A 14711-nucleotide genomic window follows, 5' to 3' on the forward strand; every position below is an offset into this window, starting at 1 on the left:
TTGCCGGAGATAGAACAACAAAGTTCTTGCATACGGGTCAAGAACAAAGGATCCCAAAGCGATCTTTGTGGATGCCCTGTCAGTGAGATGGGACTTTCGTCTGGCCTGTGTGTTTCCACCAATCGCCCTGTTACCCAGGGTGATGCGAAAGGCAAAGCTAATAATAGCTCCGGCTTGGCCCAGAAGACATTGGTACACAGATCTGCAGAGGATGTCGATGGATGCTCCATTCCTAGTCCCTCAACAAACCGATCTACTGTCTCAAGGTCTTTGTTATCACAAACACCTAGATCGACTGTCTTTGAAGGCGTGGCTCTTGAGACATCCATCCTGAAGGCAATAGGATTCTCACAACAGGTAATTCAAACAATGCTCAGAGCAAGGAAACCTTCCTCAGCTCGTATTTATCACCGAATATGGCAAGCCTATTTCTTTTTCATCCACTAGGGGTCACTGGAGTACTCTTGGGATATGGACGGCTTCCACCGGAAGAAGGCACTGAATAAATTAATTTTGAGACTACTCCTCCCCTCCATATCCTGCAGCACTTCAGTGTTTTTTCTGTGCTCGACACAGTTAGAAGGCATAGTGGAGCTCGTCCACAAAGTATTGGAATTTTTTCTAAGTTTTTTTTTTTCTTCAATTTCCACGTCCTTTCCCCCCTTCTAACAGGCGTGGGTCAGGGACAGTGGAAGCGGCTGAGTAGCTGTGAGTGTCGGACCTCTCTGTAAAGAGCTCCCTCACTCCACTTGCAGGCTGCCTGCAGGAAAGCTGGACGGAGCTTGGATGAAAGCCCCGTCATAGACTTCTGTCACGGTCCAGGTATGTTGGGTTGGGGCGGTCAGCGCTTGCTGCCGCTCCACTGTGGGGGATTGTTTGGTACTCACCGCTGCCCGGAGCGCGTGTACATGGGCCGCTTCACGGTCCATGCGGCGCGCTCTCACTCTCCGGCCCCCAGCATCCTAGGAGACCGCTGCTCCCTGCGCAGCAGCAGCGCTGCTTGGCTACACAGACACGCCGCCATGCTGTGTGTGGCGGGCGGGAGCACGTGTGCATAGGCCGCTCCACGGCTCTATGCAGCACGCTCTCTGCTTCCGCCATCCGCCCGCAGCAGCCGAGGAGTTCCGTTGTCCGGGGCCTACAGGACAGGCCGCTCACACGGCCCTTTGCAAAAACTTCCACAGGCCCAGACCCGGTGCTGTACACGGAGGTCGTGGGAGTGGGGGGGAGACTTTAACAGTATTGGGCAGTGTTAAGTTTTAAGAAAAAAACTTGGTGCTTAGTATGTTTAATGTTCTCCTGTCTGTTCCAGGTTTCCTATTTTACATCTCAGCTAAGAGTGGTACTAGGGGAATTTTGGGGTCAGTTTTCGTATTAGCAGGCACTGCACTTGCCTAAGATATATACCAGGAACTTTGGTGTTATTACTGAGTCGTGCAGTCTGTCTGTGTGGAGTTTGTATTGTCTGTCATAATGAGTAAGACACCAGCAAAATCTAAGAAACATTTGTCATGTCATGTCTGTAAGAGTGTGTTGCCTGATGGATCCACCACATGTACAGCATGTGTTGTTAATACAGCCATAAATACGATTTCCATTCCAGAAGTAAAGCCAGCATCTCAGGACCCTCCGTGGGCTTTACTTGCAGATGTATTAGTTGGTTTGCAATCAGAGCTGGCCGCCTCTCGTGAAGAAAGAGAGGCGGCAAGATCTGAGTTTAAAATGAGACCATTTGAGTTACCTGGAGAATCTCAAACTGGTCATAAGTCCACCTTGAGTGGAAAAGATAAGTTTCCTTTTCCTACTAATTTTCCTGTCTCTGGGATACTAGATCTCACTGAACAGGAGTATGAGGAGGGCGAAATAGAACAACAGTCAGAAGGTGACGACTTTGACAGCCCAGGTATTGACAATCTCATCAGAGCAGTTCGTCAGTCGCTGGAGTTTACAGAAACTGAGGAGCCACTGACGAATGATGAAGTAGTCTTTACTAAACGACAGAGATCTCCGATGTGTTTTCCTATCTCGGAATCTCTTAATAAAATGTTACTGGAGTCACGGAAAAATCCGGACAAACGGTTTTCTATTCCTCGTAGATTTAAATCGAGTTACCCGTTTCCAGAGGCCATGACAGCTACATGGGAGAACCCACCATTGGTGGATTCATCCGTATCTAAACTTACGAGGAAGTTAACCATACCAGTACCAACTGCTACTACACTTAAAGACCCTGCAGATCGTAAAATAGAGGCTATGCTAAGGTCCATGTATACAGCAACTGGAGTGCTGTTAAGACCTGGGTTGGTTGGCATTTGGGTTACTAAAGCTTTAATGGTATGGATAAAAGAGCTCAAGTCGGCTCTGCAAGATGATCATCTTATACTTCTCGCAGATCAAATCTGGGAAGCTGCTGAATATTTATGTACAGCTTCTACTGACGTCTGTCAGCTTACTTCTCGCCTGTCCTCATCGCTAGTCATAGTACGACGAGCACTTTGGCTGCGTTCGTGGCAGGCGGAGACGGAGGTTAAAAAAGGTATAGAGGCATTGCCTTATGATGGCGAGAAACTTTTTGGTCCTGAATTGGACAAATGGATTTCTGAGGCTACTGGAGGGAAGTCTGTTTTTCTTCCTTCGCCTACAACTATACCTAAACGGAAATATTCTGGTCCGGCATTCAAATCCTTTAGAACTCAGCCCTTTCGTGGGCAGGGCACAGGAGCAGTCACGCCGGGCAGAAGAGGTCGGGGACGTAGTGCCCGACAATCCAATGCACGTCGTCAAGACACCAAGACCACTAACAAACCAGTGGCATGACGGGCTCCCAGCCCATCTCGGATCCCCAATTGTGGGAGCACGCCTTCAGAGCTTTCAGGGGGCGTGGCTGCAGACGTCCACAGATGGGTGGATCCGCAATTTAGTATTAGAGGGTTACAAAATAGAGTTCGATTATCTTCCGACAGGAAGATTTTTCACGACAGGACTGCCTGTGTCGGACGACAAGAAAGCAGTTCTGCAGGTTGCCATTCAGTCTCTGCTGAATGCTGCAGTGATAATTCCAGTCCCTGTGCAGGAACAGGGGCAGGGTTATTATTCCAGTCTGTTTCTGGTACCAAAACCAGATGGCTCAGTCAGGCCAATATTGAACCTAAAAGGTCTCAATCATTACGTCACTGACCACAGATTCAAGATGGAATCTCTCAGGTCAGTAATTGCAGGGTTAGAGCCACAGGAATTCATGATTGCACTAGATCTCAAGGATGCGTATTTGCACATTCCGATTTGGCCACCTCACCAAAGTTTTTTAAGGTTTGCGATAAGGCGAGACCATTACCAATTTCAGGCTCTACCGTTTGGCCTCTCATCAGCGCCTCGGGTATTCACCAAGGTAATGTCCGTGATGACAGCTCATCTCAGGTCCCTAGGGGTAATAATTGTTCCGTATTTAGACGATCTACTCATAAAGGCTCCGTCTCAACAATTGCTTCTCCAACATGCCTTGCTAACGTACAATGTACTAGTTCAGCACGGTTGGATAGTCAGTTTAAAGAAATCACATCTAATTCCGTGTCAACGACTTCAATTCCTAGGGATGATTCTCGATACAGTAAAACAAAGGGTTTACTTGCCACAACAGAAAGTACAGGGCATTCGTCATCTGGTGCAATTAGTGCTCAAGCCACGCACAGTCTCAGTACATTTGTGCATTCGCCTTTTAGGCACAATGGTGGCGGCTTTCGAAGCACTTCAGTTCGGAAGATTTCACTCACGTCCGTTTCAACTGGAGGTGTTAGCACAGTGGTCGGGATCACATCTGCAGCTGCACCACAGGGTGAGGTTGTCACCACAAGTCAGGGTGTCTCTTCTCTGGTGGTTAAAAATACACAATCTATCTGCAGGGAGACGATTCGGAGTCGCGAATTGGATAATTCTGACAACGGACGCAAGTCTCAGAGGTTGGGGAGCTGTAGTTCAGAGTTATCGGCTCCAGGGCCTCTGGGCGGATCACGAAAGATCGCTATCCATAAATGTTCTGGAACTCAGGGCGATTTACAATGCTCTAAGACAAGCGGTGTACATGTTTCGTTTTCAGACTGTGCAGGTGCAGTCAGACAATGCGACGGCAGTCGCATACATAAACAAACAAGGAGGAACGAGAAGCCGCATGGCTATGCGGGAAGTAGCTCGGATCCTCAGATGGGCCGAATATCACCAGGTGATATTATCGGCAGTGTTCATTCCTGGAGTGGACAACTGGGAGGCAGATTTTCTCAGTCGTCGGGATTTTCATCCAGGAGAGTGGGCATTAAATCCAGAAGTTTTTCAGATGTTGATCCAGAAGTGGGGTTACCCTCAGGTGGATCTAATGGCATCCCGCCACAATCATCAGGTGTCAAGATATGTGTCCAGAACAAGAGATCCAAGGGCAGTGGCGGTGGATGCTCTCACAGCCACGTGGCCATACAGCCTTGTGTATCTGTTTCCACCGTTTCCGCTGCTCCCGCTGGTGCTAAAACGGATCAAGAGAGGGTTCGTCACAGTCATTCTAATAGCGCCTCATTGGCCTCGGAGGGCTTGGTTCTCGGATCTTCTCGGGTTACTCGCAGACGATCCATGGCCACTCCCACTACGTCCGGACCTGTTACAACAGGGTCCGTTCCTCTACCCCGATTTAGCGCGGCTGCGTTTGACGGGGTGGCTGTTGAAAAGGCCATCTTAAGGAAAGAGGGCATTCCTGAGTCTGTTATACCAACCATGGTACGAGCTAGGAAGCCGGTTACGGCAGCTCATTATTATAGAATTTGGCGTACTTATATAGGTTGGTGTGAAGCTCGGAAATTTCCGACATCGTCTTCTAAATTATCCCGTCTTTTGTTATTTTTACAAATAGGGTTAGATGGAGGACTACGTCTTTCCACACTAAAGGTGCAGGTATCTGCGTTGTCAATTTATTTTCAAAGGAAATTGGCCTCGTTGCAGTCAATACATACGTTTCTACAGGGTGTAAAGAGGATACAGCCTCCTTTCATTCCACCTACAGCACCATGGGACTTGAATCTGGTTTTAGATTTCTTACAGTCCGATTACTTTGAACCCTTACAACAAGTGGATATTAAATTTCTCACTTGGAAAACGATTTTTCTTTTAGCCTTAGCCTCGGCTAAGCGTGTTTCAGATTTGGGTGCCTTGTCATGCAAGTCACCGTATTTAATTTTTCATGATGACAGAGCGGAACTTCGGACGAATCCCGTTTTTCTACCAAAAGTAGTGTCGTCTTTTCACATCAATCAACCAATAGTAGTTCCTGTGTTAACAGGAGATTCTGGAACGTTGGATGTAGTTCGCGCATTGCGCATCTATGTTTCCCGAACGTCTACTGTGCGTAAGACAGATACGTTGTTTGTTCTCTATGACGCAGCTAAGAGGGGTTGGCCAGCCTCTAAGCAGACCTTATCCAGATGGATCAAACTGACTATACGTCAGGCTTACCTTTATGCTAGGTTACAGCCACCTACTTCAGTAACAGCTCATTCCACACGTTCTGTGGGGACGTCATGGGCAGCGAGTCGTGGGGCTTCTACGACACAGCTTTGCCGTGCGGCTACTTGGTCGTCAGTGCACACGTTTGTGCGCTTTTACAAGTTTGATACGTTCGCGGCATCAGCATCTAGCTTTGGCCGTTTAGTGTTACAAGTGCCAAACAGCTCTCCCGCCACGGAGGAGACTTTGGTACATCCCAAGAGTACTCCAGTGACCCCTAGTGGATGAAAAAGAAAATAGGATTTTGGTACTTACCAGGTAAATCCTTTTCTTTGAATCCATAGGGGGCACTGGACGCCCACCCAGAGCAGTTTACCTGTTTTAGGAGTTCAGTGGTTCTTATGGTAACACACTTTCACGACTGGTTTAAATTTAACAAGGGTTAATCAGTTATGGTGTCAACTGTTTAGTTGTCTGTTACGTTGTGTCAACTTTATTGTTGTCTGTGAGACTATATGTAATTCTCCTTTTGTCAATCTCTCTATCGATCCTGTTCGGCTCAGTAAAAAACACTGAAGTGCTGCAGGATATGGAGGGGAGGAGTAGTCTCAAAATTAATTTATTCAGTGCCTTCTTCCGGTGGAAGCCGTCCATATCCCAAGAGTACTCCAGTGCCCCCTATGGATTCAAAGAAAAGGATTTACCTGGTAAGTACCAAAATCCTATTATTCAATGGTGCAGTGATCGGAAATTTGACCCTAGGTTTTTCAGAGTTTCCAGAGTCTTAGCATTCCTTCAGGCATGAATGGATAAAGGTTTACGGGTGGCTTCCTTGAGAGTGCCAGTGTCAGCATTGACTGTATGGTTCCAAAAATATTGCTAACCTACAGGATGTGCGCACTTTTTTCCAGGGAATGCTGCGCATTCAACCTCCTTTGGTTCCTTCTGCGGGAGATGCATCATTGGATGTAGTCTACCTTAAGGATCTACGTGGATCATACCAGTGCCATCAAAAAGACAGACACTCTCTTCGTACTCTACGGATTTCACAAGGGAGGATGGCCTGCTGACAAGCAGATGCTGGCAAGGTGGCTTCGGATGACGGTTTCAGAAGCATATTCTGAAGCTGATCTCCCTGTTCCGGCTAATGTCTCTGCTCACTCTACTCGTAAGGCAGGTCCATCATGGGCAGCACAACATGGTGCTTCAGCAGAACAGATATGTAAGGCAGCCACATGGTCTTCCATTAACACATTCATTAGACATTATGCCTTTGAAACCTTTGCCTCTTAGGACGCTGAATTCGGGCGAAGGATTCTCCTGTCCAATAAGGAGGGTCCCCACCACTAAATTGCTTTGGGACATCCCAATGTTATCCTGTGGACCCTGCTGGAGAAATATTCGTTATGGTAAGAACTTACCATTGATAACGCTATTTCTCCTAAGTCCACAGGTATCCCACCCTGGCGCACCTGATTTGAGGATCCTTTTACTCACTAACCTCTTCCTTCTTGTACGGAAGGGTGTGCATGTGTGTTCTTCTCGCCTGATTAGGGCTCTCTATGATGCTTCTGCCTTGAGCTTTGGAAAAACAACTGATTTGCTTGAGCCAGGAGGCGGGGATACATGGACGGGCCCGTTGCATGCTGGGAGGTCGATAGCTTTGACCGTTTGGTGCAAATCCGCTGTCGCGTCATCATATCCCAATGTTATCCTGTGGAGAAATAACATTATCAACGGTAAGTTCTTACCATAACGAATATTTTCCTGCTTTCCGATCCTTACGTGCGAGACCTAGTGAAGATGGTGTCCACTTTCGACATGGTGGAGTTCACAGAGTTCCATTCTTGGGTCTTCCAGGCAGAACTTCTGGCTGAGTGAAATGACTCTCCCCTTCAGATCTCAGATAATTTTATATTACTGGAGGCTCATCACTGTCTTCTGCGGTGGCTTCAGTTGTCTTCCATGGCAGAGAGAAACAAGATTTTGGTTCTTACCTGCTAAACTGTTTCTATGGAACCATGTGGGACACTGGACGCCCTCCTGTTTGCTACTGTTGTTTTTGAGTTGTGTTCAGGTTTCCCTTATACCGGGTACCCCACCCTCTTGTGTGAGTGTGTTTGTACCTTGCCTGTTTTTTTTTTCCTTTCCTCTTGGGCCTTGCTAACCAAAAACTCCCCTTTAAAAATGAACCTTTAGTGCCCAGCCTCCTCCAGCACTGCTTTACCCCATGGTCTATCGCCAGTGTCCCCTATGGCATCAGAAAACAGATTTAGCAGGCTAGAACCAAAATTTTGTCTTTGTGTTAGGGGGCCCATACATCATAGGAACATTGACGCAATTCCGGGTGATCAGCAAAATCCAACATGTTGGAAACCCTTTAATTTTTTTTTTTTTTAACATGTAAGACGTTGGAGTTCTCAGTTCAGCATCGTCAGAATGGGGAATCAAAGTTGAGATGCTTGACCTGCTTTATATAGACTTGTATTGCTGGATAAATGTGTTTTGTTTATTTTTTATTTTTTGTCTTAATGAATGCATGATAATTAACAAATAAGAGAGTGTATTAACCTTGAGTAAGCATTACAATAATTTTACTGTGAACACACTGTTTTTCAATTCTATTTCTGTTATATGTTGCATCCTATATGTAAAATTCTATTTTCTTTTCAAACTCCATGACAGCCATACAGTGCTCTATGTGTTGAGTCCTTAATTAGCTGAATAGAGACTGAGAAAAGTAACAACCTGTAAGGTGTATACTATAATGCCTCCTTCCCTTTGGTCCCTGTAACACACCTCTGGGAGGAGATGGGGGTGGCTCCCTACTCCTACTTACTGTAGCAAATACGAGGCTGGAGAATTAAGCCTCCTATTCTGGCAGGGCCTGCACAAGTATGGTGCTGGCACATATATGATCACACTGTGTGCAGCGTTTGAATCTGCTCTGCAACATTCAAGGAGGGTTTTTGCAAATGGATCTTGAGCCCATCTCCAAAAAGCCAAAGTACACCAGTTTTAGGTAAGCATCTTGTTAGTGATGTTTTGTGTTGATCTTTTTGGACTCCGATCACAGATAAGTTTGGACAGCCTGGTACTTTTGACTGTGGGTCACAGGGTTCTCTTATCTAGCTGTTAGCCAGGAGACATTTATGAAAATCCAGATAAATTAACTCAGATGGTTTTAGTGTTCCTCCTTTAAACATATTAACAAAACTATGGAGCAGCTGTACTTTGATCATTAGGGTATAACTGCATCTATACCCCCTTTTTGTTCCTTCAGGATAAGGAAGGTAAGTCGAGGACAAATGCTCAAGATCACTGAGTTTGTGGCCTCATTAGCAAAGGATACAAAGCAGAATTCCACTTTGCCCACAGAGAGACAATGTATATGGCTATCTTCCCCGCTTTCAGTGGAGGCATTATGGACCAGCTCACAGACTTTGTTAGAAGAAGAGATTTTTCTATTGGCACAGAAAGGCATTGACTTTTCCAAGCTTTTAATGGTCTTTAAATATTTCTTAAACTGAGGCAGCTCAATGATTGATTTATGCAGAACATTTCTGAATGTCCGTATAAAATGTTCTCCAAGCAGTATAAAAAACAACTTAATTTACATCCCTATATCTACAAGATGCTCATCTCTGCATCCTTACTATAGGCCAACATAATTTCCTCCCAGAAATCCCCCAAAATATGAGACAGCAGATGTGGGGGCAATCACAGGAGGCAATCAGCAGCTCACTATACACCCTCCCACCATGAACTACTCACTTAGTAAATCGCAGGTTGTTACCTAGATCAAATTGGACAAAGATTTCAAGCAGATCCCTCAGATGGTGGCAATATTCCAGGCTAGAGGAACATTGGATGTCTTTCTCAGAGCCAGAGTAGATGGTGCTCAACACAGACACAGGTATCAAAGGTTGGGGTTTTTATCTACTCACAGAAGTGTTACACAGGGTATGTGGCTCTATAGCAGGGGTGGGCAATTATTTCAGCTGGGGGGCCGCTTAACACTTCCAGCGAATTTTCGAGGGCCACACACAAAATACTCAAAAAGAGATCCCTTTTTACACATTACGGCAGACAGCGTGCCCTTTTTACACATTACGGCAGACAGCGTCCCCCTTTTTACACATTATGGCAGACAGCGTGCCCTTTTTACACATTACGACAGACGGCGTCCCCTTTTTACACATTACAGCAGACAGCGCCCCCGTTTTTTACACATTACGGCAGACTGCGCCCCCCGTTTTTACACAATACGGCAGACAGTGTCCCCTTTTTACACATTACGGCAGACAGCGCCCCCATTTTTATACATTACGGCAGACAGCGCCCCCGTTTTTACACATTACGGCAGACAGCGTGCACTTTTTACACATTACGGCAGACGGCGTGCCCTTTTTACACATTACGGCAGACAGCGTGCCCTTTTTACACATTACGGCAGACAGCGTCCCCCTTTTTACACATTACGGCAGACAGCGTGCCCTTTTTACACATTACGACAGACAGCGTCCCCTTTTTACACATTATAGCAGACAGCGCCCCCGTTTGTACACATTACGGCAGACAGCGCCCCTGTTTTTACACATTACAGCAGACAGTCCCTACCCCCCTTTCCCCCCCCCCCCCTAAACCCATATTGCAGTTTTTAACTCCCCACCCCTAAACCTATATGGCAGCTTAAGCAGTGATCCAGGGGCTGGCTGGACAGGGGGTTTACCTGTTTGTCACAGTGGCAGACGATCCCCGCTGTCCGATGATCTGCGCTGCTGCCGGCCAGAGTCACTGCTGATGTGGCCTCTCCTGTTCCCGCTCGCTGCCCGCCGCTTCCTCTCCTCACTGGTCGCCGCTTCTCGGCCGCCGCTCCTGCTCACTGCAGTGCCCGCCCCCCGTGCCGCCCAGCGCATGATAACAGAGGAAATCCCGGTCAGCTGACCCTGTGACGTGACCGGGATTTCCTCAGCGGCGCCGCGTCTGAGAGCAGTGCAATGACAAGCGGCATGTCGGGCCGCTTGTCATTGCACTCTGGTGGGGCACAGCGGGCCAGGCAGGATCGGTCCGCGGGCCGCCTGTTGCTTACCCCTACTCTATAGCATAAGATTCCTGTAAGTGTATATGAATTTTCTGGAAATGAGGGCAGTTTGGCATGCAGTCGAGCGCTTTCAACTTTTATTTTAAGATAAACCTCTCAGTATCTTTTCTGACGCGCATAAAGTGGTTGCCTTAATAAAGCAGCACAAGAAGCAAGACCATGATGGTAGAAGCATTGACAGTTATGTCATGGGCAGAAGAATACTTACACTTTCTCTGCGATACACATGGCAGGCAAGAGTATAGCAGGTTATCTCAGTTGATATCCAGTCCATCCAAGAGAATAATCCTTGTGCAAAGACATTTTTCAGGCTTCCACAATTAGACCTGATGTCAACATTTTTGAATACCAATGTAGCTCTGTTATAGTCCTGACCCAGAGACACCAGAACAAAGGTAACCGGGCCCAAATGTATTGAGCATTAAAAAGTGATAAAGTGAAGATGGATAAAGAGTGATTAATGACCAGCCAACCAGCTCCTGTCATTTTTCAAACACAGCCTGTGACATGGCAGTTAGGAGCTGGTTGGCTGGTCATTTATCACTCTTTCCATCTCTATTTTATCACTTTTTAAGACTTAACACATTTGTACCAAGGTGCTCTGTAACTGCCATACAGCTTTCAGATGTAGTATGTGTTACCTGCTTTTCCTCTCATTGCTCACAGCCCACAGAAAGTCAGAAAGCAAAAGAGGTCATAGAATTTCTTCTGGTTAGTCCTTTTCCGTAGTTTGGGTGGCTTGAAGAATGCTTCTTAAACTGTGTTCTGTATGGTCTTCTGCACCAGTGGTGGATTAATGATCCAAATGCAGTTGTTCTATCTGTGAGGACATAGAGGAAGAATTTTGTTTTTATAACAACTCCAATTAATATAACATGTGGAAGACATTCATGCTATTGTGCAAACGTAAACTAACTGATAATGTGTCTGCTACAATTCTACAGTTCCTTTTGTAGTCTAGTACTGTATTTTCCGTCTGTTCACTTTGAGCCTTTGAAAGGTGTTTTCTTCAAGCAGCTACACTTAAGGTGTTAATTCTGGTAACTTTGACATGAGCCCATTGGTGTAGGGGAGCCTTTTTTCATTCCTTATAAGGACAAACCTTTACGCAATGCAGTTTCCAATTTTCATGTTAATCAGGAAATAATATTTCCATCTCTGGCTGCAATCAGTCAACTTTAGAGAGAAAAAAAACAATTACATACCTTGGATTTTGTTTGGTTATTTCATCTTACGTCTTCTGAATAAAGGAGTTCAAAAAGACCATTCTACTTCCCGTGGGGCTTGTTAATGCTCACTCTAAAATATAATCTTTCAAGATGGATCAAGGATGTCATTGTACAGGTTAACATGGGGAAAGGACTTGAGTCCTGGAAGACCTAAGGGCTTTATTCATGTTTGTTAGCTAACCAAAAAGGTTAGCAATTGGGCAAAACCATGTGCACTGCAGGTGGGGCAGATGTAACGTGCAGAGAGCGTTAGATTTGAGTGGTGTGTGTTCAAACTGAAATCTAAATTGCAGTGTAGAAATTAAGCAGCCAGTATTTACCCTGCACAGAAACAATATAACCCACCCACACCTAAATCTCTCTGCGCATGTTACATCTGCCCAACCTGCAGTGCAGCATGGTTTTGCCCAATTGCTTACTTTTCTGGTTTGCTAACAAACCTGAATAACGCCCTAAAAGCACATTCTACAAGGGGGTGGTCATGCAAGGTTCAGGCCACAGTAGACGATGCACAGCAGCAAGGAGATAATTTTTTCGTACCATTATGAGCCAATATTCTCATTTGCTTGTATGTTTTATAGGACAGTGTAGGAAGATTGATACCAAGGGAAGGAGAAGCCACATTATGGGCATAATTCAGCATGGATCACAAAATCTTTCTCGAACGGGCATAAACATGTGCACTGCAGGTGGGGCAAATGTAACATGCGCAGAGAAAGATTTGGGTGGGTTCTTTTGTTTCTTTGCATGGTAAATACTGGCTGCTTTATTTTTACACTGCATTTTAGATTTCAGTTTGAACACCCCACCCAAATCTAACTCTTCTTGCACATGTTACATCTGCCCACCCGCAGTGCATATAGTTTTGGCCATTAGAAAGAGACTTTGCTTTTGCGATCCATGCTGAGTTAGGCCCTAAAGACCTTCCACAGTGATCCTCTTCTCCACTGACTAAGGCATTACCATATACATTATGGCTATCGTGGAGTATTTTTAGAAAATTATATTAATGGTAACTGCTCATTTACTGGTGTTAGATTTTGGTATAAGCTACTTTTACAAGATATGCACCATATTGATATTATGATAATGCCTGTAAAGTCTCTTTAGATATGGCACTCCCACTAGTGGTAGCACACTGTCAGTGCTACAGTACATATAAAAAGACAGTTCAATGTTGTTGTTGATTACCAATCTGAACCTGACTAACTGACCCTATATGATCAACATTACCAGTACTATGCCGACCTTCCAGAAGAAGAGAGAGCCAAGAAGCTGGCAGCCTGCTCCCGCCATCGCTTCCGCTATATCCCACCTAATACACCAGAACACTTCTGGGAAGTGGGTTTTCCTTCTACTCAGACTTGTAAAGATAGAGGTAAGAGATTATCCAGAAGACTTAAGCCAACATGACTAGCCTACAGCCAGTTATAGTTTTAATAATTAAGAGTCATGCCACTTTATCATCTCAAATGCTAAATGAGTAACCAAGCCTTTGCTCCTCTACCAAAGGTTACTTAAAAGAGGAGCTATCTCCCTGTCATCGACCACGGAGAAGACAGCCCTACAATGCAATATTTTCTACCAAAGGCAAGGAACAGAAGATATAGCACTGCACATTTCTCTTATTTCAGCATATATTTTGTTGCAGACTTCACCTTTATTTGTATGTTTTGTTTTTTTAAACTATAATATTTCTTTTGCTTTCAGAGCAGTCTGTAATTGCACATCCAATGCTCACAGTTTGTTTTTTGTAAGTTAATACTTTTGTATGTGTTCTAGCACCTTTTATTAATAAGTAGGGTGCTGTATTTTGCACTGGATAATTTAAAGCTTATAGATGTAATACACATCTGTAATTATTAAAAATGTGAATTACATGATTTAGATGTTTCTTTGTTGGCCTTTCTCTGATTTTAACTCAACTACGTAGAAATTCTTCTAAACATCTAAATGAGATGTACACTCATTAAGAAAAAACTTAGATAATTACAGAAAACGTTAATAACAGATTTCCACCAGTAAATAATGAACTGTGTATTATAACATCTGTGAACTTTTCATTTTCCTTAACTTGATCACCTATGTTTAATTGTTTTGTATGCTAAGTCTTCATCTATAATCACTGGCCCCCATTATTATAATACAGCCAGTACACGTGCAACTTTACGTGCATCATTGTGGAATGTAAAATGATCAGTATTTGCAGTAAGGAGCATATCCAGCAGAGGGAGACAAAGATACACGTAAATGAATAATACTTGAGCCACTTTATTCCGCCTGCAAGGTCACAAAGCTTTCACATGACTACATTGTTTATCAAGGTAAACGTTTTAAATTAAAACCACCTGATATGGTTGTGCTTTCAATGAAAGATTGCCTATTGGGAAACAAAACACCTCTTCTAGTTTGAAATTGTTAATAAATATAAAGCTTTCTCTAATATGAAAAAGGAGACATCATCATTTTTTAATGTGCGTGGAAATTTGCCTTGCTTAATAGATGACAATTGGAAATAACGTCTCCCATATTTGTATAGGTGTTCCGGTATTTTGTTACTAAATTGACTAGCTTTTCACATATACTGGGCCTTTGACATATAGTTTGCATTCAAAAATCTGTTTATTATGTGTCATTCTGACTGTAATGTCATCTTCATTACAGTACCACTTTTCTCTGACGTCCTAGTGGATGCTGGGAACTCCGTAAGGACCATGGGGAATAGCGGGCTCCGAAGGAGGCTGGGCACTCTAGAAAGATTTATGACTACCTGGTGTGCACTGGCTCCTCCCACTATGACCCTCCTCCAAGCCTCAGTTAGATTGTGTGCCCGGCCGAGGTTGGATGCACACTAGGGGCTCTCCTGAGCCCTTAGAAAGAAAGTATAGATTTAGTTT

At 44.7% G+C, this 14711-nt stretch overlaps 1 protein-coding gene across 4 annotated transcripts in view; it reads left to right on the plus strand.

The window, feature by feature from the left end:
- Nucleotides 1-14480, plus strand: part of RBBP8 (RB binding protein 8, endonuclease) — a 313130-nt gene extending 298650 nt beyond the window's left edge. For all 4 annotated transcript variants that reach the window (XM_063923586.1, XM_063923585.1, XM_063923587.1 and 1 more), the window contains exons 18-19: nucleotides 13051-13192; nucleotides 13327-14480. In XM_063923586.1, coding sequence (XP_063779656.1) covers nucleotides 13051-13192; nucleotides 13327-13424 — 240 coding nt within the window. In that variant the 3' untranslated portion in view covers nucleotides 13425-14480. The remainder of the gene's footprint in view (nucleotides 1-13050; nucleotides 13193-13326) is intronic.
- The last annotated feature ends 231 nt before the right edge of the window (nucleotides 14481-14711 follow it).

Source organism: Pseudophryne corroboree, chromosome 5 (assembly GCF_028390025.1).
Source record: "Pseudophryne corroboree isolate aPseCor3 chromosome 5, aPseCor3.hap2, whole genome shotgun sequence".
Lineage (NCBI taxonomy): Eukaryota > Metazoa > Chordata > Amphibia > Anura > Myobatrachidae > Pseudophryne > Pseudophryne corroboree.